Source organism: Notamacropus eugenii, chromosome 5 (genome assembly GCF_028372415.1).
Source record: "Notamacropus eugenii isolate mMacEug1 chromosome 5, mMacEug1.pri_v2, whole genome shotgun sequence".
In the NCBI taxonomy this organism is placed as follows: domain Eukaryota; kingdom Metazoa; phylum Chordata; class Mammalia; order Diprotodontia; family Macropodidae; genus Notamacropus; species Notamacropus eugenii.
The window spans coordinates 34,601,597-34,629,357 of NC_092876.1; the positions used below are offsets into that span (position 1 = coordinate 34,601,597).

A 27,761-nucleotide genomic window follows, 5' to 3' on the forward strand; every position below is an offset into this window, starting at 1 on the left:
ACTAAGATAAAGTCAAATAGGAATAAGTGTAAAGAACTCAGGTCCAAAAAGTCACCTTCACAAGTACACGGGATGGGGGAGGAGGAAGGGAATAAACATTTATATAGAACCTTTGATGTAGAACATTTATATATAGAATGTTTATGTAGAAGCCAGAGGTTATTTGCTGAGTGCTTTACAAAGATTATCTCATTGGATCTCCACAGCAGTCCTGGGAGGTAAAGGTTATTATTCCCATTTTACAGTTGAAGAAAATGAGGCAAATGAAATTCAAGTGACTCCCCCACAGCCACACACTAAGTGTTAGGTAGCAGTTAAGAGCCACTGATTCTCCTAACTGATGCCACTGAATCTCAGCATCTCAGAACTGGACGGAACTCCAGGGGCCATCTTGTCCAAACCACATCTGAACAAAGGGATGCGATCTTGGGCTGAATAAAGGAAGGCATGTTGCTGGAAGACTGATAATGGATACTAGGAGAATCAGGAGCAGCAGTGGTACCTGGGATTGCCAGAGGGCTGGGAATCACAAATGGACAAAATTCCAGGGATGGGAAGGACCCTGGGAGGACATTGAATACAACTCTCTGCTCTCTCCAGCGTGCCCAAAAAACCACCCCACCCTTCTCAAAGACCTCCAGAAAGACGTCTTTCTCTTCCCCACTAAGCAGTCCCAGCACTGCATGCTCCGACTTGAGACAGTTCCGATCGCTAAGGAATCTCCCTGAGGTCCAGCCTAAATCTGTCTCTTTTCTATTTCTATCTGTTACATGTCTCTCTCTTCTTCTCTCAGGAGCCAAACTGAACACATGTAATCTCCATTCCTCAGTGGATACCTAGGACAGTGCCCCAAACATAGTAGGTACTTAATAAATGCTTGTTGATTTGACTGATTCCTTCTTGACGGCCCTCCAACATAAGAAGGGAAGGAAATAAGCATTTACAGAGGGCCTACTGTGTGCTAGGTGCTGGGCAAAACACTTTTTACAAATACTATCTCATTTGTTACCTAGTTCCAGGAGTCTTCTCAGCTCCTGAATGTCATCACTGTATCCTTTATCCCTCCCAGCTGTATGAATCACAGATGAGATAGGAAAGCATAGGGAATTTCTCTGAGTAGCCTTCGGGAGTCTCAGGTCTGAGTGGCTGCTGAGGAATCAAGCGTATTGAGGCACAGGAGAGTGAGTGGTACTGTGAGTATCAGGAAACCAGCAGAAGGAAGGCCTTTGGCTCCAGGAAGCTTGGGGGGCTGAGAAGAGCATCCTGCTGGCTAATTTTCCCAGGAAACTGCCTCCAGCTCCCTGAGTAGAAGGAAATAGGAGCTAAGAGGAGTAGATGTCCTATCCAAGATCTACAAGTATCCAGACCTAAGCTTCATGCCTTCCCGGATCCCATGAACAAGCCCCCAGGTATGGACTTAGCGTGGCCTCACAGGGACACCCTGATGGAAACACTGGGGCAGATAGGCTTGCCTGCCAGACATGATGCCTTAGCCAGGGGGTTGGGTGCGGCTGGGCAATCTCTGGGGAGACAAGAGGTCAATGGATTGACCAGGTGACCCACAACCTTACCTGTTTCTCTTGTAAATTCACTTCCCTTTCCCTGGAAAAGAAGATAACAGTGTTTCCTCCTTGTCCCCACCCCTAGTCCAGGACCCTACCTGGGCCCGCCTCCTTGGGACGTCTCCCTGGGCTGGGAGCCCTGGCTTGGGGCCAGCCCAGCCAGTTATAAAAGAGAGAGCTGCCAGTCACTGGCACACCTGGCCCTCTGCTTCCCAGGGGACTGGCCAAATCACCAGCTCCACCTCACCCTGAGCATCTGGCAGAAGACTGATAGACGAAGAGGGACGACTGAGGTAGCTGGGTGACCCCAGGGTTGGGGCTACTTCTGGGGGAGCTGGAGATAAGGTGTGGAGGGGGAGCAGGGCTGGGAGGAGGCACCTGAGCTGAAGCACTTGAAGGTCAGCGAGGGTGAAGATGATGAATGACGGTGGGGGGAGGCGGGAGACCCTACTATTACTGATCCCCATTTTAGAGATGAGAAAACCAAGGCAGATGGAGGTTAAGTAAATTACCCAGGGTCACACAGGCTGGATTTGAAATCAGATTTCAAACTCAAACAAGATCTTGTATGTAAAACATTTTACAAACCTTTTAAGTACTATTTAAATGTTAGCTGTTAGGATTATCTGTGTGTGCCTACGTCTGAGTGGGGACTTAGGAGTGGCTACATCTTTCTGGTATAGACTCAGAGAGTTAGAGCTGGAAGGGACATTAGAGGCCAGTTGGTCTGTTTTACAGGTTGGGAAACTGAGGCCCAAAGAGAAGTGATTTATCCACAGTCACATAGTTAGTAAATGGCAGAGTTGGGGTTTGAAGCCAAGTCCTGGAGAGCCAGAAGGGAGGAAGGAAGGAAAGAGGGAGGGATGAAGGAAGGAAGGAAAAAAGGAAAGAAGGAAATGAACATTTATTTAGTGATTACTATGTACCAGGCACTATGCTAAGCATTTTACAAATATTGTCTCATTTTGACTCCGACAACAACGCTGAGAGGTAGGTGCTGTTATGTCCATTGTACAGATGAGAAAACTGAGGCAGATAAAAGCTAAGTGACCTCCCAGGGTCACATAGACAGTAAGTGTCTGAGGCTAAGTTTGAATTTGAGTCTTCTTTCCTTGACCCCAGGTCCAGGACTCTATCCACTGTGACCCCCTGTACCAGCACCCCTTCCCCTGTACCAAGCTGTATCTAGGGGGGTGCCTGGGCACGTGTCCATATCTTTGTCCAGCTGCGTCTTTCTCTCCTAATGAGGCAAACCCCAAAAGCCCTGGTGAGAACAGAAGGTGAGCCCACAAATGCCTTCCTAGCTGCTTTTTGTCTTTCTCTCGAAGGGAAACAAAGCTGGACTAATGCTACAAAACAAAATAGCAGCCCAGTTCCTTTGGCCTTGAAGAACATGACAGGTTCTGACCAGGGCAGGTTGGCCTCCCTAGTAGGTAATGATCTCAGATGCCTGCAATCACATCTGAAGAATTCTTACAATGGAGATTCCTTTACTATAGGGGTTGGGATTCTCACAGATTCTGCAATTTGGCCACCCTGGCCACCTTAGGACAAAAAAAGCAGATGCTGGTCATACAATCCCAAGAGTCAAGCTAAGAGGAACCTTAAGGGGCATCTCATCCAAACTGGGGGATCAGAAGGAGAAGTGACAGTCACTCAGGGTCATGACTCGAACCCAGATCCTTTGACTCCAGTTTCAGTCCTCTTTCCACCACATTGCTTCTTATTGGATGTTAGAAGCACAGAAGTGACTGAAGCCCAGTTGGGCCATCAGGCAGGGGGTTGACCAGGATGACCTCAAAGCCCCTTCCAACTCTGATGAAAGACCATTGCCTGTGCAAGGAGGAACAGCCCATCCTAGGCTAGAGTCCAGGAGCATCACTTGTTCTTACAAGATGCTGTTAGGCCAAGACAAAGGTGTGCTCAAGAGCTGAGGCTCCCAGGATGCCTCTCCCACATTCGGGGGGCCCTTCATCTCAGGAGAGAACAGGTGTGTATTAGCCTTCTCCTCCTTTCCAGAGAGCCAACCTCTGGTCCACTCTGAGCTGGGAGGTCCTCTGGGTTGTAGGCCAGGTGCTGGCAACTGGCCCCACATCCCTGCCATGCCAGACCTGAACAATGATCCTGAGAGGCCTATGTAGTTCCTTCAATTCATGGTAAAAGGTTACATACTCACACCCAGCCTGTGAGAAACCAGAACCACCCATTCTCTGTGAAAACTGTCCCTCAACCAGTGGGCGTTCTGGGTCTCAGGAGGCAAGGAACAAGGAAGAGGAATCTCAGAACCTCCTAGCTGGAAAGGATCTCCAACCCAGACCTAGTCAGGAATCCCTCTTCCAATATTTCTGAGAGGCAGCCATCCACCCTCCACTCTGAGACATCCGATGATGGGATGCTCACCACCTGTAGAAGAAAACCATTCACTCTGGGATGCCACTCATCATTGGGAGAGGGTTTTGTTTTGTTTCTCCTACCCCAACCTACAATGTATTTCTTTGCCTTTGCTTTCTGTAAGAATAAGAGGTTTTTTTCTCTTGTTTCTTGAGTGACCATCCCCCAGGTCAGCCCTCTCTTGTTCCTTCATCTTTGAGCTCACAGGTGCCCTGAAGCTTAAGGTCAGTTTTACAGCTTACAGAAATGTTTCTGGCATATTCTGGGATGCTCCTCTCAACAGAAATGGCTCTAGGATTTGGGGTGGGAAGAGAAAAGGATCCTAGAATCACAGAAGTGGAGAGTTGGAAGGGTACTTGGCAGTCCTCCCGTCTGACCTTTACATAAGAGGAATTCCCACTATAAGACACCTGATAAGTTATTGTTCAGCCTCTGCCTGAAGACCTCCTTGGAAGGGATTGAACTTACTGGTCGATATTACCTGAGAAAGTAACTGCCAGTCACTTCTGGAAGGTGACTAACCCTTGGCACACCTATGGATGTGGCTTGAAACTCTCTTGTCCTAGAACAGGTACTGATTTTATCCTTAGCATCAGGTAGAGGAGATGGCCACAGTCTCCAGTCCTTGGACCTGCTAGGGGACAAAGTGGAAAGAGCTCTGGGTCTGGGGTCAGGAAGAGCTGACTTCAATTCCAGTCTTAGACTCTTGCTAACTAAGTGACCCTGAGCAAGTCACAAATTTCAATTTCCTCAACTGTAAAATGGGGACAAAAATAGTGCCTAAATCAAAGGCTTTTGTGTAAGAATCAAAAAAGGTAGCATTTGTAAAGTGCTTAATGCTTGTTCCCCTCCCCTTCCCCTCCAGCCTATCAGCTTTCTGGGGTTAGAACCAGCAGGCATAGAAACCAAGGCTTCAGTTTCCCCCAATTCCCATGCCTACCTCCTTTCTCCTAGCCCCACCCAGATGGATACCAACACGGATCTGACACACAGGCCAACACTAACATTCATGTCCCTCTGGAGCACATGGGCAGACCCGCTCTGTTCGCACAAGATGGAGCATGTGCAGGCCCCCAGGGAGAATTCCAAGAGGCCAAGTGAGGAGACTGGAATTGTTTGTTGTCTGTGGGCCCTGCACAAGTCCAACTCCAGCCAGGCAGCCACTGGCCATTGGTGGCCCTGGGCCCTCCTCTGACAGGGGCTCCTCACCCTCCTGGGGCCCAGAAGCCTCAGGCTCCACTGCCCCCACCCCCAGGCCCAGGAGTCAACTTGGCAACTGCCAACCTCAGAGTCTAGTGATTCGAGGCTGATGGATGACAGAGAAAAAGGCTAACAGGGCACAAGAAGCTTGTGTGTATGTGAGTGTATGTGTGTGTGTGTATATGTGTGAGTGTGTGGGTATATGAGTGTGTGTGCATGTGTGTGTATGTGAGTGTATGAGTGTGTATGTATATGTGTGAGTATATGTGAGTGCATGTGTGTGTATGTGAGTGTATGTGTGTGTGTGTATATGTGTGAGTGTGTGGGTATATGAGTGTGTGTGCATGTGTGTGTATTGTGTGTGAGTGTGCATTATGTATGTATGTGTGTGTGTGTATGAGGTTCAATGGTCCTCAATGGGATCTCCCACAGGAGAGGTGAACCTGACACTTCTAGAGTCAGTTCAAGGGTGATCCTCAGATCAGATCTTGCAGGTCCAGGTAAGGAAAGTTTGGGGGGAAGGGAGTACCCAGTAAGACAAGGAAGGAGGTGCCAGCCTTGACCTCAGCTGGGTCTGAGGTTCTGTCTCAGAGAAGAAGCCCAACTAGCCATTGGGGGGCAGGGAATAAGGCTGGGGAGGAAGAACACAAGCATTTATTAAGTGCCTACTGTTTGCCAGGCAGTCAGCTAAACAAATATTATCTCAGTGGATAGTCACAACAACCCTGGGAGGTAGGCATTATTATTATCCCCATTTTACAGGTGGGGAAACTGAGGCTGAGAGATGTTAGCTGACTTGCCCAGGGTCAGAGGTTGGATTTGAACTCATGTCTTCCTGACTCCAGGTCCAGTAAATGAGTCTGCTCCCCTGTAGCCTTATGGTCCCCAGGCCTCACAAGCAGAGCAGATGATCTGTAGGGCTGTTCCAGTCTCTAGGACAGGGGTCCTTAGCCTGGCAGGGGTTTCTTAGACATCCATTTCAAGGAGTGAATCCATCAGAGTTGCCTCCATGATGCCCTGCTGCAGAACCAGCCATGGACTCAGACAGTGGGTCAACAAACATTTAAGTGCTTACAAAGGGCCAGGCTCTGTGCTCCTGTTTTAATGGGGAGACTTGTCTGTAACTGGTGTGCTGACAATCCATACAGAGAAATGGCAGGTAGGGGAAGACCTTGGCAGGGCAGACACCAGCAGCTGGGGACCCTCAGGGAGGCCTCCTGCAGAAACAAGTCCTTGCCCTGTCTTGAAGGCAGCCAAGGATTCTAAAGAAGAAGGGGGCAGGAGGGGAACATGTGAGGGCAGGGGCCCAGCCAGGGAGGAAGAGGCCAAGGAGAGAGCCGAGGCATCTGGAGGATGGGGGTCTGTGTGACTAGATCCCAGGACTCATGGAGGGGCATGATGGCCAAGAAGCCTGGAAAGGGCAAGGGGCCAGGCTGGGAAAGGCTTTGAGTGTTGGACAGAGCTTTCCTGGGATCAACTACCCCAGAAGAAACCAGTCCAAGCCAGAGCACATGAACCTTTAATCATGACCAAATAAACTATCCTATAGGCCCTAGGACCAGGGGAGAAGTCACCTCCTAGAACAGGGAGTGCAGAGAATTCCCTCTCCTGTCCTCTAAAGCTTAAATCTCCCTGATCCATCAGGATCCCACAGGGTCCCATAAAGGTGACGCTAGGTGGGGATGCCCATCTGGTGGCTCAGGCCTCAGCTTGAAGACATTTCTAGTATCTGTCTCATCTGCTAAAGGTGACCTGAATGGTCATATGGCACCCCACTGGCCACCCAGGCTCTGACTATCCCTCCCTTCCTTCCCTGCTTCCCCCATTCTGCTTCCCACTCCCTTTGATAACCCCTTGGCTGAGCTGAGTCACCTGCCTCATCCCTATAGAACCAAACCCAGAGCAAACAAGCCTGCCCTGGGGCTTTACAGTCCTCCTGGCCCTGGGCAGGGGCCCTAGGAATCCTGGTTCTGACCTGGCCTGACCAGACCTACTGATAAGAGCTGCTTGATTATGGGGTGGGAATGGGACTCTCCAAAGGCAGTGTGAGGTGGCCTTAAAGCAGAAGGGGGCATGTCTGGGGTATATCTCTGGGGATGGTATATGGGAGGGGAGAGGTGAGGGGGCAGGGATTGGCCAGGCTTTGGTTCTGCCTCTGGTCAGCCTCCTGGTCTGTATCTCAGTGTACTTTCCTTTGGGCCCAGAGGTTGCCCAGGCAATACCTGGTCTCCCCCCAAGAAATCCCTTTCTCAGAATCACATGGATTGTAAGGATTCAAACCCAGTTTGCCTGACTCCAGACCTAGTATGCTTTCCGTTGTACCACACTGTCCTCATGCACCCTCAGAGGTTTGTCATTCCATTCACTCCAAGGGAACAGTAAAGGGCAAGTCAGGAATGTCCCAAGACATAATCCCAGCTGACAGACTCGAACACCCATGACCCAAATTCCCAGCCTACTAGCCCCTAGCTTCCAGCCTACTCTGCTCAACTCATCTTGCACTCAAAGGCCCTGGCTAGAAGGTCTTCAGGGTCCTACCCTGGGTGTTCTCAGTCTCCTCAGGTCAATTCCATTGCCCTTCCCTGACCTCCCTTCTCCCAGGGCCCCTGGGATGGTGAAGGCTTCCCCAGTCAGATCCCAGCAATGCCTAGCGCACAGTGGGTCCTTCACTACTGGACCAAATTGGATTGACTGGGCAGAAATCTTAGGAGAGACATTAGCTCTGTGAGTACTCCCGGTAGACTGTGAGTGCCCACTGGCCTAATGGCCCAAGACAGGGAGAGTATAACACGACAAAGTGTTGGATTTACTGTCACAAAAACTTGGGTTCAAATCTGATTCCTCCTAGCTGTATGACCATCCTGGGCAAGTTACTTCAACTCATTAAACATCAGTGTGTTAACAATAGAACCCAGCTCCCAAAGCTTTTGTGAAAGTCAATGGAGGTAACTGATACAAAGCACTTTGCAAGCCTTAGAAACACCATAGAAATGTCACTGGGATTAATGAGGCACAGGTGGTGCTGTTGGGCCTGGATGACTTCACCTCTGCCTGACTCAGTTTCCTCATCTGTAAAATGGGTACAATAAGAGTGAGGCTGATGACTTTGCAACTCTGCCTCACTTAAATCCAATTCCTCCTTAAGTCAATACACCCCCATGATGTCACTTGTCCTCTGAAAATGAAGGACAGACAACTACAACATTAGCACCGACCCCAGATCTTTGTCATAAGGGTCAAATAAGAAAATACTTGTAAAGCACTTATTCAAATGCTATGATGATGATGATGATGGGGCAGCTAGGGGGTGACATAGTGTACAAAGCACTGGGCCTGGAGGCAGGAACACTCATCTTCCAGAGTTTAAATCCCGCCTCAGACACTTAACTAGTTGTTTGACCCTGGGCAAGTCACTTAACCCTGTTTGCCTCAGTTTTCTCATCTGTCAAATGAGCTGGAGAAGGAGATGGCAAACCACTCCAGCATCTCTGCCAAGAAAACCCCAAATGGGAACACAGAGAGTCGGACAAGACCAAAATGACCGAACAGCGCAGTGTGCCAGGTACCATGTAAAGTGTTTTACAGTCCTTATCTCATTGAATCACCTCTGCAGATGGGTTGTGAAGCTCCAATGGGATGCTGTCCTTGAGTCTTTTCAGTCACGTCCCACTCCTCATGACGCCATTTAGGGTTTTCTCAGCAGAGATACTGCGGTGGTTTGCCATTACCTTCTCCAGCTCATTTTATGGATGGGGAAATGGAGGCAAACAGGGCCAAGTGACTTGCCCACAGTCACACAGCCATGTGAGACAGTCATTTTGAACTCGGGTCCTTCTGACTCCAGGGCTGGTGCTCCACCCTCTAATGTGATAGTGTTAGATAAAGTGCTTGGCTGATACTAGCTGTACTTTTTGACCCAGGTGGCACACAGAAGCTGCTGAGCCAGCTCCATGTCCAGGCACAAGGTCCCAAGGTACAGATCTCCACTAGCCAGCTCTAGGGAGCGGGAATGAACATCCAGCCCCAGATAATGAGATGCTGCTAGTTTTCCTCCTTGATTCCAGGTTTGGGAGCATGGAGATGTCTGAGGAGCAGCATAAGGACGAGGGGCTGATCGAGCTCTATGACTCCTTTGGGGACATGTTCAACTTTTTTTGCACCAACACTACCATCCACGGCGCAGTGCGGCTCGTCTGCTCCAATCACAACCGGCTGAAGACGACCTTCTGGAGTCTGCTCTTCCTTTCATCCTTTGGCATGCTCTACTGGCAATTTGGCCTTCTCTTTGACCAGTACTGGAAATACTCTGTTGTCACGACTGTCTCTGTCCACTCAGAGCCCAAGCTGTTCCCATCCATTACACTCTGTGACATGAACCCTCACAGGTAAGGGGTTGGGGTCTATGTATCTTTGGGTCACGGAAATCCTTAACTGAGGACCCAAGCTCAATCCATCCATCCAACACAAATTGTTAAGTACCTACTATGTGCTGGGTTCTAAATCTCTTTTTTAGAGGGAGGCAATCAGGATTAAGTGATTTGCCCAGGGTCACACAGTTAGGAAGTGTCTGAGGCTGGATTTTAACTCAGGTCCTCCTGACTCCAGGTCCTATGTTCTATCTACTATGGCACCACCTAGCTGCCCCCCAGACTCTAAATCTTATCATCCAATAGGTCTCCGCTTGTGGAACAATACCTGGAAGACCTGGATGAATTTGCTCAGGAGAACATCTATTCCTTATACAAGTTAAACATCACTGGAAGACAAGCAGTGAGTCAAGGTGACACTGCTACCGGCCTGGATTCTAACAGGTCCTTTCACCTGGACCGAAGTATTCACCTGGAGAAGCTGGCCGGGGAGTCCAGTAACAAAATGGGGTTCAGGCTGGTGAGTGCCACCTCTCAACACCTCTCCTTCCCAGATAATGAGGGATACCACTCTGCCAGGGACAGTCAGTAAGGATAGGCAGTGGGGTGGGGAGAATGGCCATTCTGACTGGAGCTTGGAAACCCTGCAGTGTGACTCAGAACCCCAGAATGTTAGAATTTGGAACTTAGAAGTCATCTGGGCCACTCCCTTCATTTTAAAGTTAAGGACATCGGAACCCAGAGAGAGAAGTGGATTTGTCCAATGTCACACAAGCAGAGGGTCAGAGTTCAATTCAGACATTTTTTAGTCATGTCCTACTCTTCATGACCCTATTTGGGATGTTCTTGGCAGAGATACTGGAGCGGTTTGTCATTTCCTTCTCAAGCTCATTTTACAGATGAAGAAAGTGAGGCGAACAGGGTTAAGTGACTTACCCAGGGTCACACAGCTAGTAAGTGTCTGAGCCCAGGTTTAAACTCTCTAAGATGATTCTTCCTGACTCTAGGCCTGACACCCTATCCACTGCACCATCTAGCTACCTACTTAAATATAGAGATGACGTACTTATCAGATTTGCACGTGGCATAAAGCTGAAAGGGAGAACTAATACCCTGGATGACAGAGTAAGTCTCCAACAAGATCCTGATAGAACTCTGGGCCAAATCTGAGAAGATGAAATGTCTTCAGGATAAATGTAAAGTCTGACATTTAGGTTCAAAAGATCAATTTCATCAGTACAGCATGGAGTAGGGACGTTGTATCTGGACAACTTCTTAGGTGTGATGTAGAAAGAATTCCTGTTTAAGTGTGGGCTGGCCTCAGTGACCTCTGAGGTCCTTTCCATTTTGGAGACTCAGAGATTCCTTGAGCCCAGAATCTCTAATTCCAAGGCTACTCCCTTTCTACTGCCCTGCACTGCTTCTCCTCAAGAAGCCCTCAAATTCTATGGCCTGGGCTTGCTTCCATGCAGGACCAACGGAGGCAGACACAGAGAGGCTCACATGAGCAGGACACCAGGGCCTTTGTGGGTACAAAGGATACACAGGGGTGAGCAGGTCAGCTGAGTAGGGTGGGTGAGGCCCATTGCCTCACATAGAGGTTGGGGTGAGGCTGAATGGAGAAGGGATGCTAAGGGGGCCAAGGTGGGTTAGAGTTGAGAATCCCATGTTGGGTCTGCAATGGTGATCCTTGACTTCAGGTCTTTCTGGGAAGAAGGAGGGGCCCAAGTGAAGGGAAGGGTCTCTCAATCCCAGGGGGTGCCCCCTGACACCCCCAGTGTAACAGCACAGGTGGCGACTGCTTCTACCGCACATACTCCTCTGGGGTCCCGGGCATCCGAGACTGGTACCAGTTCCACTTCATCAACATCATGTCCCTGCTGCCACCCTACCACAAGGTACCCCATGAAGCCCATGACTGCAGCTTCATCTTCAGCTGCTGCCATAATGGGAAGGCCTGTTGTAAGAAGTGAGTGGCAGGGGTTCAATCCAGGGGCAAGGTCCATGAGGGCGTGGGGGAAGTGACAGATCCCACAGTGAGGACCATGCGGTAGAGTGGAGGAGAGTGAGAACTGGGAGGGGCTGATATCAGAAGTGATGAGGGGAAAGGCCTTTGGGAAGTGGCGGAAGGATCAGAGAAAGAGGCTGAGGGAAGGGCGGAGGGAGGGGTTCCAGGGAGCCTGTCAGGAGGGGATAAAGGGGCTTCAGAAGAGCGAGAGACCTGGGAGCTTGGGGAAGAGGGGACACTGAGGGGGAGGGGGACTGGCAGGGGAAAGGGGTACCTGAGAGGGAAGGGCATGGAATGTGTGGTAAATAGGAGGGGGGTTAGCAAAGTCCTGAGTACAGGTTGGTTGGCAGGAGCAGGGCTAGAAAATAAGAAACCAGAGAAAAAATGGTTAATATATCAAGGGTAACACATCAGGAGCAATGAGGAGAGGGGGAAAGGAAGTTATTAGGAGCAGTGAGGGGTTGAGGGTGGGTGGTATGCCAGGAGACACATAGAGGGGGCAACCAGGTAAGAGGGAGAAACCAGGAGAGGGGCAGGGCAGATAGGACAGTGAGGAGGGAGGATTAGGAACCAACTTCTCCTGGTGGGTACCCATTGGCACTGTCCCCTCCCCACCCACCCCAGGCCACAGCCACCCAGATGAAGGTCTGAGAATTGCTAAGCAGGAACATTCCTAGGCCTTGGGAAGATGGGGACAGAGCCTGGGGCTGCAAAGCCATGGGAAATCTGACCCTAGGCTGCTCCTTAGCTACATGGAAAAACAACCACACCAGCTCTAAATTTAGAGTCAGGAAACGCAAAGTTTGGATCCTGGCTCAGTCATTTATGCCCTGTGTGACTGGGTAGGTCACTTCTCTGGGTGGCCTTAGGTTTGGTTTTTTCCCTGCAAAATTTGATCTTGAAAGTCCTTTCAATCTCTTAAGTCTGGGACACCAGGTGATACCGTGTCCTTTCAGTCGTGTGCCAGACTCTTCATGACCCTGTTTGGAGTTTTCTTGGCAAAGATACTAGAGCAGTTTACCATTCCTTCTTCAGCTCATTTTACAGAGAAGGAAACTGAGGTAAACAGAATTAAGTGACTAGCTCAAGATCACACAGCTAGTAAGTATCTGAGGTCAGATTTGAACTCAGTAAAAACAAGTCTTCCTGACTCCAGGTCTGGCCTTCTATCCACTGCACCACCTAGCTGACTTGATATTATGGTTAAACAATTGCTAAAGTCCCTTTTAGTCCTAAATCCAAGGAACCAACTGAACCAAGGACTTGAGGCTAGGCTAAGGGTATGCCCAGTGATTGCAAACAAAGAGCAGAGCAGGATCTGGGGTCATTTCAACTAATCCCCAGGGCCCAGGCTAGCTCATCCAGGAGTCCATCACACTGCCTTCTTTGGCTTCCGCAGAGACTACGAGGTCTTCCATCATCCCATCTATGGGAGCTGTTACACCTTCAACAGTCAAAGAACGAATGACTTCTGGAAAGCCAGCCGGTCTGGGCTCACTCACGGTAGGTGCAACAGGGGCCTGTCTTGGGAAGGAGAACAAGAGGGGACTTGGAGGGCTGGAGGGATTGGCTGCTAAAGAAGCATGCATGACTTCTGGCTCCCCTTTAGCCACCCTTTGGAACACAGTTGATCTTAACCCATAGGAAGAAAGGAAAGAGAACAGAATGTACAGAGGCCTGGAGTCAAATCCCAATTCCATCAGTTTTAGGAAGTCGCCTTCCCTCTTTGGGACTCAGTTTCCACAGAATGCAGTTGGGCCAAATGATGTCCTAGGTCTCCTCATCCCTAAATCTATGATCCGAGGGAGCAAAATGATAAATTAAGGACTTGAAGTATACTCCTTCCTCCCAACCTTGAAATTATGATAAGAATTCAGTAAGAAGCTGCAATTCTGAAGCTAGAATTAGGGGGTAAGACTTTGATCCTTATTAAATTCCAATTTGGAATGGCTACAGATTAAAATCATTTTCTAGATGAAGGTACTGAGACCCAGAGGAGAGAGGGAGCTTACCTTAGGTCCTGCAGAGAGGTTGTGGCAAACCAAGGACAAGGGCTAGGTAGGCAGAAGGCCACATCAAAGGAGGGCACACAATAGAGGAGGTCTGGGCCCCCTGGACAAAATTCCCTGACTCCATGGTCCTGCTAAGGATGACAGTGCCTGTTCAGGCTCTCTAATTCACTTAAATTCAACAAACATGTGCCTACAGTGGAGAGAAAGACCCAGGACTCTCCATACGGGGATGCAGGGGGCTGTAGAAATGTGAGTGATCCCTCCTTAGATCAGGGCATGTTCCATGGAGGAGGTGACCACAGAGCCAGGCCTTGACGACAAGGAAGGTCTTCATCGCATGGGAGATGAGATGGCAGGGAATATGCCCCAAGCATGGAGGGGTGAGTGGTACTAGAAAAGGCCCTGAAGTATGGGAAGACAGATGAGAGGGTCAGAAGGAGGAGACCCTAGGGATATAGAGTCCAGTTTGGCCTGACCAATAGTATCCAACTCAAATGGAAGCAGGGCCACTAAGCCTTCTATAAGAAAGGACCACACAGAGATGTGGCTTTAAATTGGACTATTATCTAATTTTATTGCGTTTTTATTTATTTTGTGAAGTATTTCTCATTTACATTTGAAACTGGTTTGAGTCATATTGAGGTTTTGGGCCAGATGCCTACAACCCGCTGGCAATTTGTCTGACCCCTCTGGGATGGACCATGAAGTATGGCAAGGGGCCAGGAGGGAGGCATTGTGTGAGAAAAACTGCTCAGATAGAATGGGGTCAAAGGTGGAAGGCCTTGAATGCTGGGACTCTGGCTCCCTAATTGTGCCCCAGAGCCCAGCTTGGTATGTAAAGTGCTGGAGTTGTCTGGGCTCAGTCTTCTTTTCTCATTGCCAGGAATCAGCCTTGTTCTCAATGCTGAGAGGAATGATCACTTCCCGTTGCTGTCCACTGAGGCTGGGGTCAAGGTCATGATCCATGCCCAGAACCAGATGCCTTTTCTGGAGCACCAGGGCTTCAGCATTCGTCCAGGCACTGAGACCACAATTGGTGTGAGGGAGGTGAGTCAGGGAGGTGAGGCAGGGCCCCAGAAACAAGGAGGAGGGAAATTCAGGACAAGATGTCCTGAGCAGAGTGGAAAGGATGGATGACCATAGTAGAATGCAGAGAACGTTGGATTTAGAGGCCAAGCACCTGACTTGGGAACCTAGCTTTTCTACTGACCAGCTGGGTGACTGGGCAAGTCGCTTCTTATCTGGGCTCAGTTTCCTCACCTGTGAAATGGAAAGATTTCATTGGAAGACCTCTGAGATCCTGTGGTCCCTGAGGTGCTTAGAGGTGGTATTATCAGCAATGGGTGTTGAGCCTTAAGTGGGATGTATTCTCCCCTCCCCCCGCCCCCAACAGAACTTGCCTCATCAACTCTACATCTGTGATCTCAACTGTTGTCCCCAGGCCCAAGATCAGCCCCTGTCCCCCTTCCTCCTTCCTGAGGTCTCTCTCATGTCACCCACCAACACTCTTTCCCGGCTCCTCAGTAAGGTGCCCTACTTGGATCAGCCATAAAACATTGTGCCCACCCTGCTACAACAGGGAACAGTTACTAATTGATCTGAAGACAGCTGGGGCTCTGCATACAGGGGAGCCAGGGCCAGAGGACTGAGGGGGCCACCCTTTGTGTCTCCCCAGGACGAGGTGCACCGGCTAGGGGGGAAGTATGGCCACTGCACAAAGGATGGTGAGGACGTGGATGTCCACCTTCTCTATAACAGCACCTATTCTACACAGGTATCGACCTTTCCCCACCCATTCCATGAACTTCTGCCCCTTTCCCCATCCCAGGGGATCCTTAGCCATCTGGAGTAACCATCACCTCAAAAAGAAACCCTTTCCATCATCACCCTTGTCTGGGCATCCAGTCCCTGCCTGAAGACTGCTCTCTCCCTTGCCTGCTCCTTGCCAAGGTCTCAGCCCACTCTGGGACCGCACTAAGAGCCATTGACTCTTCAAGGACATCCAACCAAAATCTGCCATTGCTCCTGCGACTACCCTGGGGGGTCAAGGCGTCCTCCAAAGGGCAGCCCTTTCAATACCTGGCATGCCCAGCCTGGAGGACACCCCCTGCCCAGAAAGATCCCAGGCATTCCCTGCCAGTTGGGTGATGCTCTCAAGGGCCAGCAGCCTCTCAAGCAGAGGAGCCCCCAGGGGTGACTGCGTGCTGGTGACTGGGGACTAGGTGCTGGAGTAAAGAAGGGAGCACTCAGTCATCCTCCCACTCTAGCCAGGAGAAAGCTACAAGGGGAGGGAAGGGAGGGGAGTGCCCTCCAGCTAACCAACCCTCTCCCCCCAGGCTTGTCTGTACTCCTGCTTCCAGGAGCTAATGATCCAGACATGTGGCTGTGGTTATTACTTCTACCCACTCCCAGAGGGAGCCCAGTATTGCAACTACAACCGGCATCCAGCCTGGGGTGAGGGACAAGTCTGGGAGGCCATCCTGGCAAAGGTGGGGGAGGACGTTATGAGTGGGTAGAAAGACTGGCAGCCCTCTCTTCCCAAAGGTTCTTCCTACACCATTCCTCAGTTTCCCCCCTGATTCCATTGGCTTCTCTTTTGATATGGAGCCTTCCTCCCCCATCCATGGAGGACTTGGCTGCCTGGTGTTGGGGCTCAGGGTCTCCACCCAAGCTGGACTGTCCCTACCCCATTGCACATACCCCCTGTTCCCACACAATCATAAGAGAATTGTCCCAGTTCACATTCAACTCTCTCACACAGATTTTCTGCTGACCCCTTACCCACCTAGCATCCCCTGCCCAATTCCCCCACCCCAAAGCAGAGAGAACCCACGATCCCACGTGGCACATAGGTGCCAATTGCTGACCATTGGACTTTACTGTCCTCCCCCTTCTAGGTCACTGCTTCTACAAACTGTACCAAAATTTGGAGTCCCACAGGCTCCCCTGCTTCAGACGCTGCCCCAAACCCTGCTGGTAAGGGAGTGAAAGCACCTCCAGGTGCTGGGGGGTTCCTAAGGGCAGGAGAGGGTCAGGAGGGGAGGAGGCCATCTGTCTGCTGCTCCTCTAACCCAGGTGGGGCCTATGGCTATCTCCCCAGGGAATCCTTGTACCACCTCTCAGCGGGGGTTGCCAAATGGCCATCATCTAAGGCAGAGGTAAGAGGTCCCAAAGCTGGGAGTGGGGAACTGTCAGAAATTCCTAAAACTCAGGAAAATTTCTCAGTGTCCTCTGAGAAACAGATCCTGGGCAGAGAGGCCTGTTCCAACCCTTCCCAAATCATGACTTTAAGGTTCTTTACTCCTCCTAAATTTATACTGAGAATTAACCATCCTCCCACATGCCCACCCATGTACATACACATACACATGAATGTGTATGCATCTGGGCACACATGGGCATGCCTAGGCAGTTAGATGGTCCAGAGGATAGACCTAGAGCCAAGAAGATCCAAATTCATATCCATCTTCAGACAGTTCCTAGCTGTGTGACTCTGGCAAAGTCACTTCAACTCTACCTCAGTTTCCTCAACCAAAAATTTGGAATTATAATAGAACCTCCCTTGCAGGGCTGTTGTGAGAATCAAATAAACTGTATTTGTAAAGTGCTTAGCACAGTGAATGCATCCAGTAGGAGCTTAATAAATGTTTGTCTCCCCCACCCCTAACACACATACACAGAAGTACACACTCATGTGATTTATGTAGAAGAAAGCACAAACTTAGGATTGCAAGTCTTGACCTTCCCCCATTATATAGATGAAGAAAACAAGTCCCCCAGGGTGAAGGTTCTGGCCCAGGATCCTTTCCTCCATCCCCCTCATGAACATGCTGCCGAGGGGCAGGCTGGGGAAGGGTCTGAGGAGAGACAGTAATCAAGTCTTTTCTGTGTAGGACTGGATCCTGTCCGCCTCGGGCAAGAAGGACAATTCCAAGAAAAAGAAGTAGGTCTGGGGTGAAATTCGGGCTCCTTTGTAAACCACTGTCACCCATACCACCAGCTACCTGGACTGTGGGTGGAAGCCCATGCCACCAACCTCTCAGCCCCTTTTGTCCTAAGTTCAGGGGGTTCCTCTTAGCTGACCCAGAGGCCTGGGGACCTAGAGGCAAAGGGCACAGAAAGGGGAGGGGAGACTACCCTTTGCTCATCCCTCAGTGACTTTTCTCCTGGGCAGGAACAGTATTGCCAAGGTCCACATATTCTACCAGCAGCTCAATTATCGCTCTGTGGATGAAACTCCAAAGTATTCGGTGAGCATCGGGTCTGGAGCTGGGCTAGGCAAGAGATGGCTGGGCAGAGGGGCCAGAGGGTGGGGCTGAACCCTAAGGGAAAGGGGCCAGGATCCTGCTGGAAGTGAAAACAAAGGGGTTGGGTCCAAGGAAAGAGGCTGGACTCTGTTGTCCCTGCACTGAGCCTTAAGGAACTGGAGGATTGGAGGGAAGAGACCAGGACACCGGGAAATGGGGGAAGGAGAGGGCAAAGATGGGGATACATGAGTGGGGCTGAAGGGACAGGGGTTGGGGGCCAGGGAAGAAGGGTGGAGCAGAGGACCAGATGTGGAGGGGCAAGGCTCTAGGCTGTGTTCGGGGAGAGAGTGCCTCTAGGCTGGCTGGGGAGAGAGTGCCTGCCCAGCTGTGCCTCTCACACTTCCCTGGTCTGTTTCTTTCCCTCGGTAGGTCACCCAGCTTCTGTCCAGCATGGGCAGTCTGTGGAGCCTGTGGTTTGGGTCCTCGGTGCTCTCTGTCGTGGAGATGCTGGAGTTCCTTCTGGACGCAGCAGCCCTTGCCCTCATCCTGGGCTACCGCCGCTTCCTTAGATCCAAGACAAGGAGCATGGAGGCCTCAGAGAGGCCTGGAGAGGGAGTGAGGGCACTAACCATCCAGCAAGACCTATCTCAGACCCCGTGGAGGACAGAGACCACCCTAGCAAGTTCCATTTCAGAAGGGGGCCCTTATCAGGCACATTCTGTGGGCATCATGGTCCACGGGCGATTCCAAAGGCCCTGGCTGCAATCAGGACTGAAGATGTAAGACGGTCTAGCCCCAGGGACCTCAAGGGATCTCCCCATCAATGTTGCTCAGCCCTCCTGGTGTGTATGTGTGGAGGGGGGCTCACCTGTCTTTGTGGGGCTGGGCGCACCTGCCCTTGTGGATGTGAGTCTGTGAGTCTAAATGTGTGTGTGTATTTATCTGGAAGGCTGTGAGTGCCTGTAAATGAACGCTTTTGCATGGGAGGGGGGAAATGTCTGCGTGTACATTTGTCCGGAGGATTGTAGATATCTGCCTGTTTATTTATTTGACTGAAGCCACCCATCATAATAGTGTCAAAGCTTTAACCTCCCCGGTGCTGAGAGGAAGAACAAGGGCGGTGAAGGGCCCGGTGAAAGAGCTGGGAGTCTTTATTTGCCTCCAAAGTGGTCAGGTTTTGTTTTTATTTTATTTTATTTATTTTTCTTTAATAAAATGCATCCATCCAGCTTGGCATCTTCTGTGTGTATTCAGGACCCCTGGTCCTCTTGGCGCCTCTCCTGCCATGTGCCCTGTGGGTTATTCTGAGAGCTAACGATCCCAAGGACTGAGATGGGTCCCAGTGACCTTCTTCTGTTTGGCTCCTAGCTAAACCAAGCACCTTTAACTGGGGAGAGAGAGGGGAGAACTGAGGGCACCTGGTAGGAGACTCCCCCTCCCCCCCCATCTAACAGTTCATCCAGCCCCACTGACCCAGGACTAAGGGTCAAAGCCTCTCTACCAGTAAAGGTCAACTAGTCCAACCTCCTTCATCCTAAATGTGGAAAATGAGCCTCAGACAAGTGATTGGGACTGCTGTCTGCTCCAAGCAAATGGGAGCGCCTCGGGGGCAGAGACTATATTCTTTGCATATACAATGTCTTCCAAAGTCTTAATGCAATTTTAATAGCTTAAATATTTTGGGGTTTCTATCTTTGTATCTCTTGTACTTCTCTGGAACACAGAAGGCACTTAATAAATAAATGCTAGTTGACTTCCCACAACCTAGCGAACAGTAGGTACTTAATAAATGCTTTGGCAGCTAAGTGGTGCCATGGTGCATAGAGCACTAGGCCTGAAATCAGGAAGACTCAGCTTTGTGAGTTCCAATCTGCCCTCAAGACACAAGCTGTAGGACCCTAGTCAAGTCTCTTCATCCTGTTTGCCTCAGTTTCCTCATCTGTCAAATGAACTGGAGAAAAGGATGGCAAGTCACTCCAGAATTTCTGTTAGCAAAACCCAAACCGAGTCACAGTGTCAGACATGACTGAAAATGACTGAACACACATACAAGAAAAGCTAGGCCTGGCAAGTAGTGGATACTTAATCAGTGCTTACTGGTTGGTTGATTGTCCATCAGGTCAATAGTGCCAGGGATGGGATTCAAGCCCAGGTCCCCTCTTTCTGGTGGGGGTTGAATAAGAAGGGGCTCGGAGATGCCTTAGAAGTTTGAAGATTGAGTACTCTGTGTGCAAGGTCATGCGGCTAGGAAGGGGCTTTAGATTCAGATCCTGTGTTTCCCAACTCAAAACTCCACCTCCTCTCCTAAGCTGCCCCTTCCAGAGTGCCAGGTTTGGGGAGCCGTAGAGGCCAGCACTAGATGTATGGTCATCCACTGATCTCTCTCCCTCTGCCTGGAAAGACCTCACCTGGCCTACAGGGCTTCATTCTAGCTGTCACATTCAGGGACATTGACAGGCTGAGAAGTGTCCAGAGGACCCAGTCAGACTGGTGAAGGGCCCAGAGCCCATATCATGGGAGGAGTGGATGAAAGAGCCGGGAATATTTACTTGGAGAGGACTCAGGAGGGACATGTCAGCTGTCTTCAAGCATGGGAAGGGCTATCTTGCGGAAGGGGCAGTTAGGGGGCACCATAGTACACAAAGCACAGGGCTTGGAGTCAGGAAGACCTGAATTTAAATCCAGCCCTAGACATTTACTAGCTGTGTGACCCTGGGCAAGTCACTTCACCTTGTTTGCCTCGGTTTCCTCATCTGCAAAATGAGCTTGAGAAGGAAATGGAAGCCACTCCAATATCTCTACTAAGAAAACCCAAAAAAGGATCACCGAGAGACAGACAGGACTGAAACAACTGAACAATTTTTTGTTGTTCTTGAGCTTACTGGGACCTGACTTGATTTATTTTTTATGTAAATTAATTCATTTGTTTTCGGTTTTCAACAATCACTTCCATAAGTCTTAAATTTTCTCCCCCTGCCTCCCTCCTCTCTCCCCAAGACATTGTGCAATCTTATATGGGTTCTACACATACATTCTTATTAAACACACTTTCACATTAGTCATGTTGTCTAGAAGAATTAAAGAGAATGGGAAAAACCATGAGAAAAACAAAACATAACACAAGAGAAAATAGTCTGCTTCACTCTGCATTCTGATTCCACAGTTCTTTCTCTGGATGTGGACGGCATTTTGCCTCAAGAGTCCTTTGGGGATGTTTTAGGTCCTTGCATTGCTGGGAAGGGCTAAGTCTATCAGAAACAGTCCTCATACACTGTGGCTGTTACTGTGTATAATGTTCTCCCAGTTCTGCTCATTTCACTCAACATCACACCTATCAGATTGGCAAACATGACAAAACAGGAAGATGATAAATGTTGAAGAAGATGTGGGACAGTTGGAACTCTAATTCATTGTTGGTGGAGCTGTGAGCTGATCCAACCATTCTGGAGAGCAATTTGGAACTATGCCCAAAGGGCTACAAAAATGTGAATACCCTTTGACTCAGCAATACCTCTTCTAGGGGCTGTATCCCAAAGAGATCATGAAAATGGGAAAAGGTCCCACATGTACAAAAATATTTATAGCAGCTCTCTTTGTGGTGGCCAAGAACTGGAAATCAAGGGGATGCCTATCAACTGGTGAATGGCTGGACAAGTTGTGGTATATGAATGTAATGGAATACTGTTGTGCTATAAGAAATAACCAACAGGAGGACTTCAGAGAGGCCTGGAAGGAAATTTATGACCAAACAAGAGATAGAGAGCTGGACAACATCTTGCGAAAGAGGAATTAGCTTTGCTCTACTTGGACCCAGAAGGCAAAACCAGAAAGAGTGGGTGGCAGTCTTATAGGGTGAAGGGAGGGAATTGTGTCAGGCATTTTGGCTCTGACTCTAAGAGTAAAAGTGTCAGTATTTATCCTGGGAGGAGAGTTCTCTGTATGTCCATTTCTCTGGAGGATTGTGGGTTTCTCTGTGTCGGTCTGGCTGGCTGGCTCACTAGCCTTGGGGGGACATCAGGAAACAATTTCTAACAATGAAAACCATCCCAAAATGGGGTGGACTACCTGGTAAGGGCTGGTCTCTCTCCCTCTGAAGGTCTCTGAAGCAGCAAACTTGTCATTCTTTTGTTAGGGGATTCCTGGGCATCGAGACCCCCAAGTTCCCTTCCAGTCCTGACATACTGTGATTGTGGATTGGAACTGAGCTTGAAATTGGAGTAGGGGCTCAAGGGAATGTGAGGGGGGCCCCTAGTCCCTTCCCCTCCTCCCTGGGATCACTTGGGTAAGTGGCTTCTAGTTACTATGCAAAGAGGTGGGCACTCTGGCTCCCAAACTTCAGCCCCCTGGGATGAGCTCACCCACCACGGAGGGCACTCAGGAAGGGCAGTGGGTGGAAACAACCAGCAGTTTATGGCACCAGCTGGCTGGACCCATGAGCCTTGAAATAGCTAGGTCCTTTCCCCAGCCCCCCCTCATCCTTATCTTCATCCAAATTTTTCTGTTCTGGGCTGGTGCCTGGGTAACAGGGGGACCCTTGTCATGCTGTCCTCCTGAGTGGAGTGGGGGGCAAAGCAGCCAGGACACAGGGATAGATGGCCCCCCTCCTCACCTCAGGCCAATGTCTTACAGACTCCATGAACTTCCTGTCACCCCCACCCACTCTCTAGACTGGAGTGGGGCAGCACGGGTAAGTGAATCTTCCTTTCCTCCCTAATCACAGGCCTCCCCAGGACTGGTTATTAGCGGTGAGCAGGGGGAGGGTATTGGGAAAGTACATAAAGGTAGGACCCCCCCCCCCCAGCCTTGACTACAGAGCTCACAGGCTTCTCTATCAAGCTTGGGACACTTTCTCCCCAACCACCCCTACAGTGCACCCAGTCCCAGAAAGCCTGAGAGGCCCCACCTAACCATGGCTCCCACTTTGCTCCACCTGCTGGCCCTGGCCTTGGGTAAGTATCCTCTAGTTACTATGTAAAGAGCTAGGCTGGGGAAAACCTGGATTCTCCAACAAACAAAGCCATCCCCCTTCACCCAGCCACCCCCAGGCATCAGCTCTATGGAAGCTGAGATTAATTTCGAGGAGAATGATCCAGAAATTGGTTTTCTTAAGGTCCAAAGCCATTTGAAGGATTAGTTAGTCAAGAGGTTACTTTTCTGGGCAGAACCATGGCCAGGAATGTTTGTACCCAAGCCTGGAGAGTGGGGAGAGAGAGGTGCTCTCCAGGACACATGCACAAGGGAGAGGCAGTGTGTCCTAAGACACCAAGTGGTCCTTTCCTCATTGCTGATTGATTCTGGAGGAAGGCTGGAGAAATGGAAGGAGCATGGTAGTGCAGGATCCTCTAAATTTTGGTGCCCTGGGAAACAGCCCTGCTCTGTCCACCCTAATTACAGCTCCTTCTCTGAACCCCACTTTGGACAGTCCAATAATAAAAATGAGTTTATCTCCCTTGACCACATCCTGCTGATGAAAGGGTGGCCTGGGGAGGTTGGGATGTGGGGTGATGACTCATGTTTGGATAACCAAGAATGGATGGTCACCCCTGAGTGAGACCACTTAGCTCTTCCCTAGAGTTGAAAATGCTTCCCACTCTCCCTACCTAGGGAAGAAGCCAGGTATGGGGGAACAGGAGGCCTTCCCCATTGTACAGATGGGGAGGTTGAGTCTCAGATTGGGGCAGGAACTGGCCCAAAGGATGCAGAGCTGTGAGAAAACCCAAGTCTCTGTCTCCCTCAGGGCTGAGGCCTGAACTCCCAGCCTGTGGGTTTTCCTCTCAGGGTAATGGGTCAGAGACCTATCTCCCCACTTACTCAGCCTCTATTCCCCTCCCCTTTCCCTGTCTTAGCACTGTCCCAGGGGAGCTGCACGGAGGCCCAGCTGGATGAACTGATCAGACTGCATACTTTCACACACGGGCTCGCCAACTTTAGCACCTATGGCTGTCATTGTGGCCCTGGAACCCAGGGTGCCCCTATGGACCAGATTGACAAGTAAGGAGTTAGCAGGGGCAGGGGTAGCCTAGAGTCACCAATAACCACTGAAAGACCCCAAGGCCTGGAAACCAGGGACTTGGCCTGCAGGCAGGAGCCTGGACCCAGACTATAGCAGGCAAGACTGAGGGCTAGCAGCAGGGCAGAGTATTGCTTCCTGACACAGCCCCCTGGGCAGGTAAAACAGGAAGAGACTGGAAAGGAAAGGTATACAATTTCCCAAGAAATCTTCAAGATCTCCCTTTTATCCTGCATCCCCCCTCTTCCCTCTCCTTACTAACACCCTTCCCATTCCTGCTCTTCCACAGGGCCAGAAAAATGGAGTAGGGCAAAAAGTACTTTCTCTAATAAGAGGTAGGAGGGGAGAGGTCCAACTAACCAGTCCCTAGAACCAAGAGATACAAATAGGATGGGATGAGATGGGAGATGGTGGGAAGAGATGAGATGGGAGAGGTTGAGATGGGATGGAAAGGAATGGGTTAGGATGGCTACAGAGACAAGGAAAAAAGTGAGAGAGGGCCAGAGCCTAGGAAAGAGTGGGAGATTTGGTTCAGTTTCCCCAATATCCTTTGGTCACCTACTGGGGAATAGAGCTCCAAGCCACTCAGACACCCCAATAAACATATATGGGTCTGTCACTCCCATTGGTGTCTTCCCTCTCTCCAGAACTGTAACTAGGTGGAGGTAATCAGTGCTGTGTCAGAGCGCTGAAATTTGGTGGGGAGGACTGCCCTGTGTCACCAGAGCTTGGAATGAGCAAGAATAATGGTCCAGATAATAAGCCATCAGAAGCCATGAGTGGCTTCTTTTCACATCCCTCCCCTCTGCCATCTCTTCCCCCTGCTATAACATGTCCTGGCTGTGCCCACAATCTTTGAATGTGGATTTGAAGGTTCTCTTCTCACGTGTACTTTGTGAAACCTGGGTGGGCCAGAAATGGGAAATGCCAGAACACTCTGCATCCTACTTGCCCCTGGGGCCAGGAGCAGAATGAGTCCATGAGTTGAATGTCATCTGGCTTTGGGGACCATGAGGGATGAGGAGCTCCTTCACAGAACCCCATAATCTCCAATTTGGAAGAAAGTGCAGTGGTCAGCTCAGCCAGCCCTGAAGAACAGAAGTCCTCTATTCCATCGCTAACAAGTGTTCAATCAGCCGCTGCTGAAGACCTTTGGAGGTGGGGAGCCCCCACCTCCAAAGAAGGTGCTTCCACTTTGGGGCACTAATGAGGTTTTCACTGACATTTTTGTCCTGGGTCTGCTTTGAGGGGGCCAAGTTTACTCTGATCTCTCTTGTACTTGAATGTCCCCCCAGACACTTGAAGACAGTTTCCAGGTTCCTCAAGTCTTCTCCAGGCTAAATATCCCCAGTTCTTTCAAATGTTCTTCATATGTCATGGAGTCAAAGCCCCTTAGCATTCTGGTCTTCCAGCTTCTCAGTGGTCTTCTAATAATTTGGATTCTGAGATTGAACATAACACTCCTGGGCACGGTGGTTCTCAATGCAGTCTAAGGTTTCATTAGTTTATTTTGGCTCCCATAATCCCACTGCGGGCTCATATTGAATGTGCAATTCACTGAGACCCCAAGATCATTTTCTCTTCCCCTATGGCAGGTGTTGTCACAGTCATGACTGCTGTTACAATAAAGCAGAGGTGTTTGGCTGCACCCCTGGTTCTCACACCTACAGATACCTTAACCTGGGGACCAAGGTGAAGTGTGGTAAGTTATAGAGTTTAACCCTGGGGCGGGGGGCGGGATATAGGAAGAGGAGGAGGTAGACATGTAGTCTAGGAACTAGGTGGGGATGGTTCAGAGTGAGATTCTCAATGGCTTACTTTCTCAGGTCTATGTCATACCAGGCTCCTTCCTTCTGTCCATCTCCATAAAGAGGAGTGGGGAGGGGGGAGAATATATGCTGGAGGTGGGGTCATATAACCATGAGCAAAGGTGACCCCTCGATCTCTTCCCCTCTCTCTCCCCCAACCCCCAACTTCACAGTGAAGACTCGGGACCGGTGTGAGAAAATGGAGTGTGAGTGTGACAATAAGATGGCCAAATGTTTCCGAAAATATCTGCCCATGTACAACCCTCGACTCCAGAGCTTCCCAGAAGCCCCGTGCTATGGCCCTCGGCCCTTCTGCTGAGCCCTGGGGCTGTCTTCCCTGCTCTCTCCCTCCCCAGGACCCCTTGCTAAGGAAGAACCAAAGAAAAGCTCTAGTGCAAAAATGCCTCGGGAATTCCAGGGCACCGAACCCCCTTTGCAGCAGCTTTCCCATCTCTCTGCCTTGACCAGGCATTAAAATAAGTTGGCATTTTCCCTGTGCTCACAGCGATTTAGGGCGAGGGGGAGTGGATATGGGAAGGCAGACTGCTGCCCAGAAACCAGCTGCTTGGGGGTACTAATGGGGCAGGAGGACCCAGACTTCTTAGGGCTGAGTGTGAACCCTGAATTGGGGCAAGGGCCACACAGTGGTTGGTGCTGGAGGCCTGGGGGAGGGAAGCAGGGGGAGGGAAGCAGGGGGAGGGAAGGAGGGGAGAGGGCACCCATATCCTGTGGCTAGTTCTCTAGCCTCTAGGTCAGGATTTGTGCCCCAGACACATGATCACAGGGTCCCACTTCTCTGTCCTTGGCTTTATTAGGAACAGGGCACTGACCCCTCCTCCCCAAGCCTCGTTCATTAGGGCAAGGGTAGACTGGTTCATTGGGTAGCAGGGATCTTGGCCCTGGTTATATGGGAGTGGACCAGCCACCTAGGCTTGAAAAGGGAATGGATAACATGTGAGGTCTCAGGCTCCCCTGAACTACTCACTAGGGCAAAGAGACTTGAGTAGTGGGTATAGGATATGAGACTGAGCTCTGCCGAAATGCCTCTGAGCACAGCCATCTCCTAACTCATAGGGGAGAGAGTTTTAGCCTGCTAGCAGAAGACTAGGGGAGCCCAGGCCTTCGCCTGTGAGGCTGAGAATAGACAGGGGTCCAGAGGAGAGAAAGCTCCACTACTGATGTTCTGTAGGGGGAGGGGTCTCATCCAGCCTTAAAAAAACCAGATCAAGACTATCTCCTCTCTCTTAGGGATCCCACTCTCCTACCTATGGGACCCAAGCAGAGGGGCAAAGATCTCAGCCTCAGCCCAGCTGAGCCCCAAACTCTCTCCCCCTTTCCTCTGCCTCCAGGCTAGTGGACAAATCCTGGAGAGAGGCATGCTATAGAGAAGCCATCTCCCCTTTCCCTCCCCTAGAAGGATGAACACTCCTGCTCCCTGTATTCCTAAAACCAGGCAGGGACACTTCAAGCTCAGGCTGAAGGCCCAGCCCAGCCCCCTGAAGAGGAGCAGGGAGAGGCTTCCTGGGCTGAGGGGCTGACATGGAGGTTCTGCCGGTTGAGTTTCTCTGGGTGGTGGGACGCCATGTGGGAGAACTCCCGGAAGATGTCCAGATAGGTGGTATCACCTGCAAGGAGACGGTGTGGGAGGGGAGAAAAGAGAACAGATTCAGATCTGGCCCCCACTCACTTCCCACCATGTCATTCAGGGATTCAGGGTGGAGGGAACCTCCAGGACCATCCTTTAAGAGTCCAGGATCCCCAGACCCTCTCTCTCCCTACCCCACATCTTGGGCACCAAGTCTAAAGGCCCCTCATCCTCCTCCCCACCCCAACCCGGGAGTCACAATCAAGGCCTGCCAACCAGACACAACCCCCATCCCACTGGGCCCCAAGTGCTCACCTCCAGGGCCTCATTGGTTTTCCCCTGTCCTGAGATGGGAACTACTCTGCCCCTCTCACAGACAGACTTGGGTTCAGATCCCCACAGCAGAGGGAGGGTGCTAGACAACCAGTCAGCCTATAGCTCTTCTAGGACCTTCACAGCCTGAGCCCATTTGGCCCCCATTGCTGGGGGCCCATATGGTCATTAGAGGACAGGGCAATTCCAGGAAGGGATGGCAGTCAAGGAAGACAGAATTCAGCAGAAAAGTGAGTTA

At 50.5% G+C, this 27,761-nt stretch overlaps 3 protein-coding genes and 1 long non-coding RNA gene across 7 annotated transcripts in view; 2 read left to right on the forward strand and 2 right to left on the reverse strand.

The window, feature by feature from the left end:
* Positions 1–953: 953 nt before the first annotated feature.
* Positions 954–10,153, reverse strand: LOC140504007 (uncharacterized). The gene is made up of 4 exons (XR_011966938.1): positions 9,993–10,153; positions 4,435–4,587; positions 1,572–1,602; positions 954–1,301 (listed from the first exon to the last, which is right to left on the reverse strand). It is a non-coding gene; the product is annotated as an uncharacterized lncRNA (long non-coding RNA).
* SCNN1D (sodium channel epithelial 1 subunit delta) lies at positions 1,765–19,014 on the forward strand. 2 transcript variants are annotated; one of them, XM_072608461.1, is made up of 13 exons: positions 1,765–1,855; positions 9,218–9,538; positions 9,827–10,040; positions 11,299–11,489; positions 12,928–13,031; positions 14,424–14,587; positions 15,216–15,314; positions 15,877–15,994; positions 16,438–16,516; positions 16,641–16,698; positions 17,434–17,483; positions 17,715–17,790; positions 18,217–19,014. In XM_072608461.1, exons 2-13 carry the CDS (start codon positions 9,228–9,230, stop codon positions 18,568–18,570), a joined length of 1,818 nt encoding a protein of 605 aa, XP_072464562.1. In that variant the 5' UTR covers positions 1,765–1,855; positions 9,218–9,227; the 3' UTR covers positions 18,571–19,014. The 2 variants fall into 2 exon arrangements, with proteins under 2 accessions (XP_072464562.1, XP_072464561.1); XM_072608460.1 differs by lacking the exon at positions 1,765–1,855 and having other exon boundaries at positions 8,870–9,538.
* A 2,663-nt stretch (positions 19,015–21,677) lies between these two features.
* On the forward strand, positions 21,678–25,924 carry LOC140504004 (phospholipase A2 homolog otoconin-22-like). Of its 3 annotated transcripts, none has more exons than XM_072608480.1 (6): positions 21,678–22,069; positions 22,417–22,474; positions 22,657–22,736; positions 23,634–23,778; positions 25,393–25,499; positions 25,779–25,924. In XM_072608480.1, the coding sequence occupies exons 3-6, from the start codon at positions 22,697–22,699 to the stop codon at positions 25,922–25,924; spliced, it is 438 nt and encodes a 145-aa protein (XP_072464581.1). In that variant the 5' UTR covers positions 21,678–22,069; positions 22,417–22,474; positions 22,657–22,696. The 3 variants fall into 3 exon arrangements, with proteins under 3 accessions (XP_072464581.1, XP_072464582.1, XP_072464580.1); XM_072608481.1 differs by having other exon boundaries at positions 21,678–21,855; XM_072608479.1 differs by lacking the exons at positions 21,678–22,069; positions 22,417–22,474; positions 22,657–22,736 and having other exon boundaries at positions 23,250–23,778.
* Positions 25,274–27,761, reverse strand: part of ACAP3 (ArfGAP with coiled-coil, ankyrin repeat and PH domains 3) — a 63,206-nt gene continuing 60,718 nt past the window's right edge. The window contains exon 26 of the mRNA XM_072608482.1: positions 25,274–27,230. Within this exon, the coding sequence (XP_072464583.1) occupies positions 27,076–27,230 (155 nt within the window). The 3' untranslated portion in view covers positions 25,274–27,075. The remainder of the gene's footprint in view (positions 27,231–27,761) is intronic.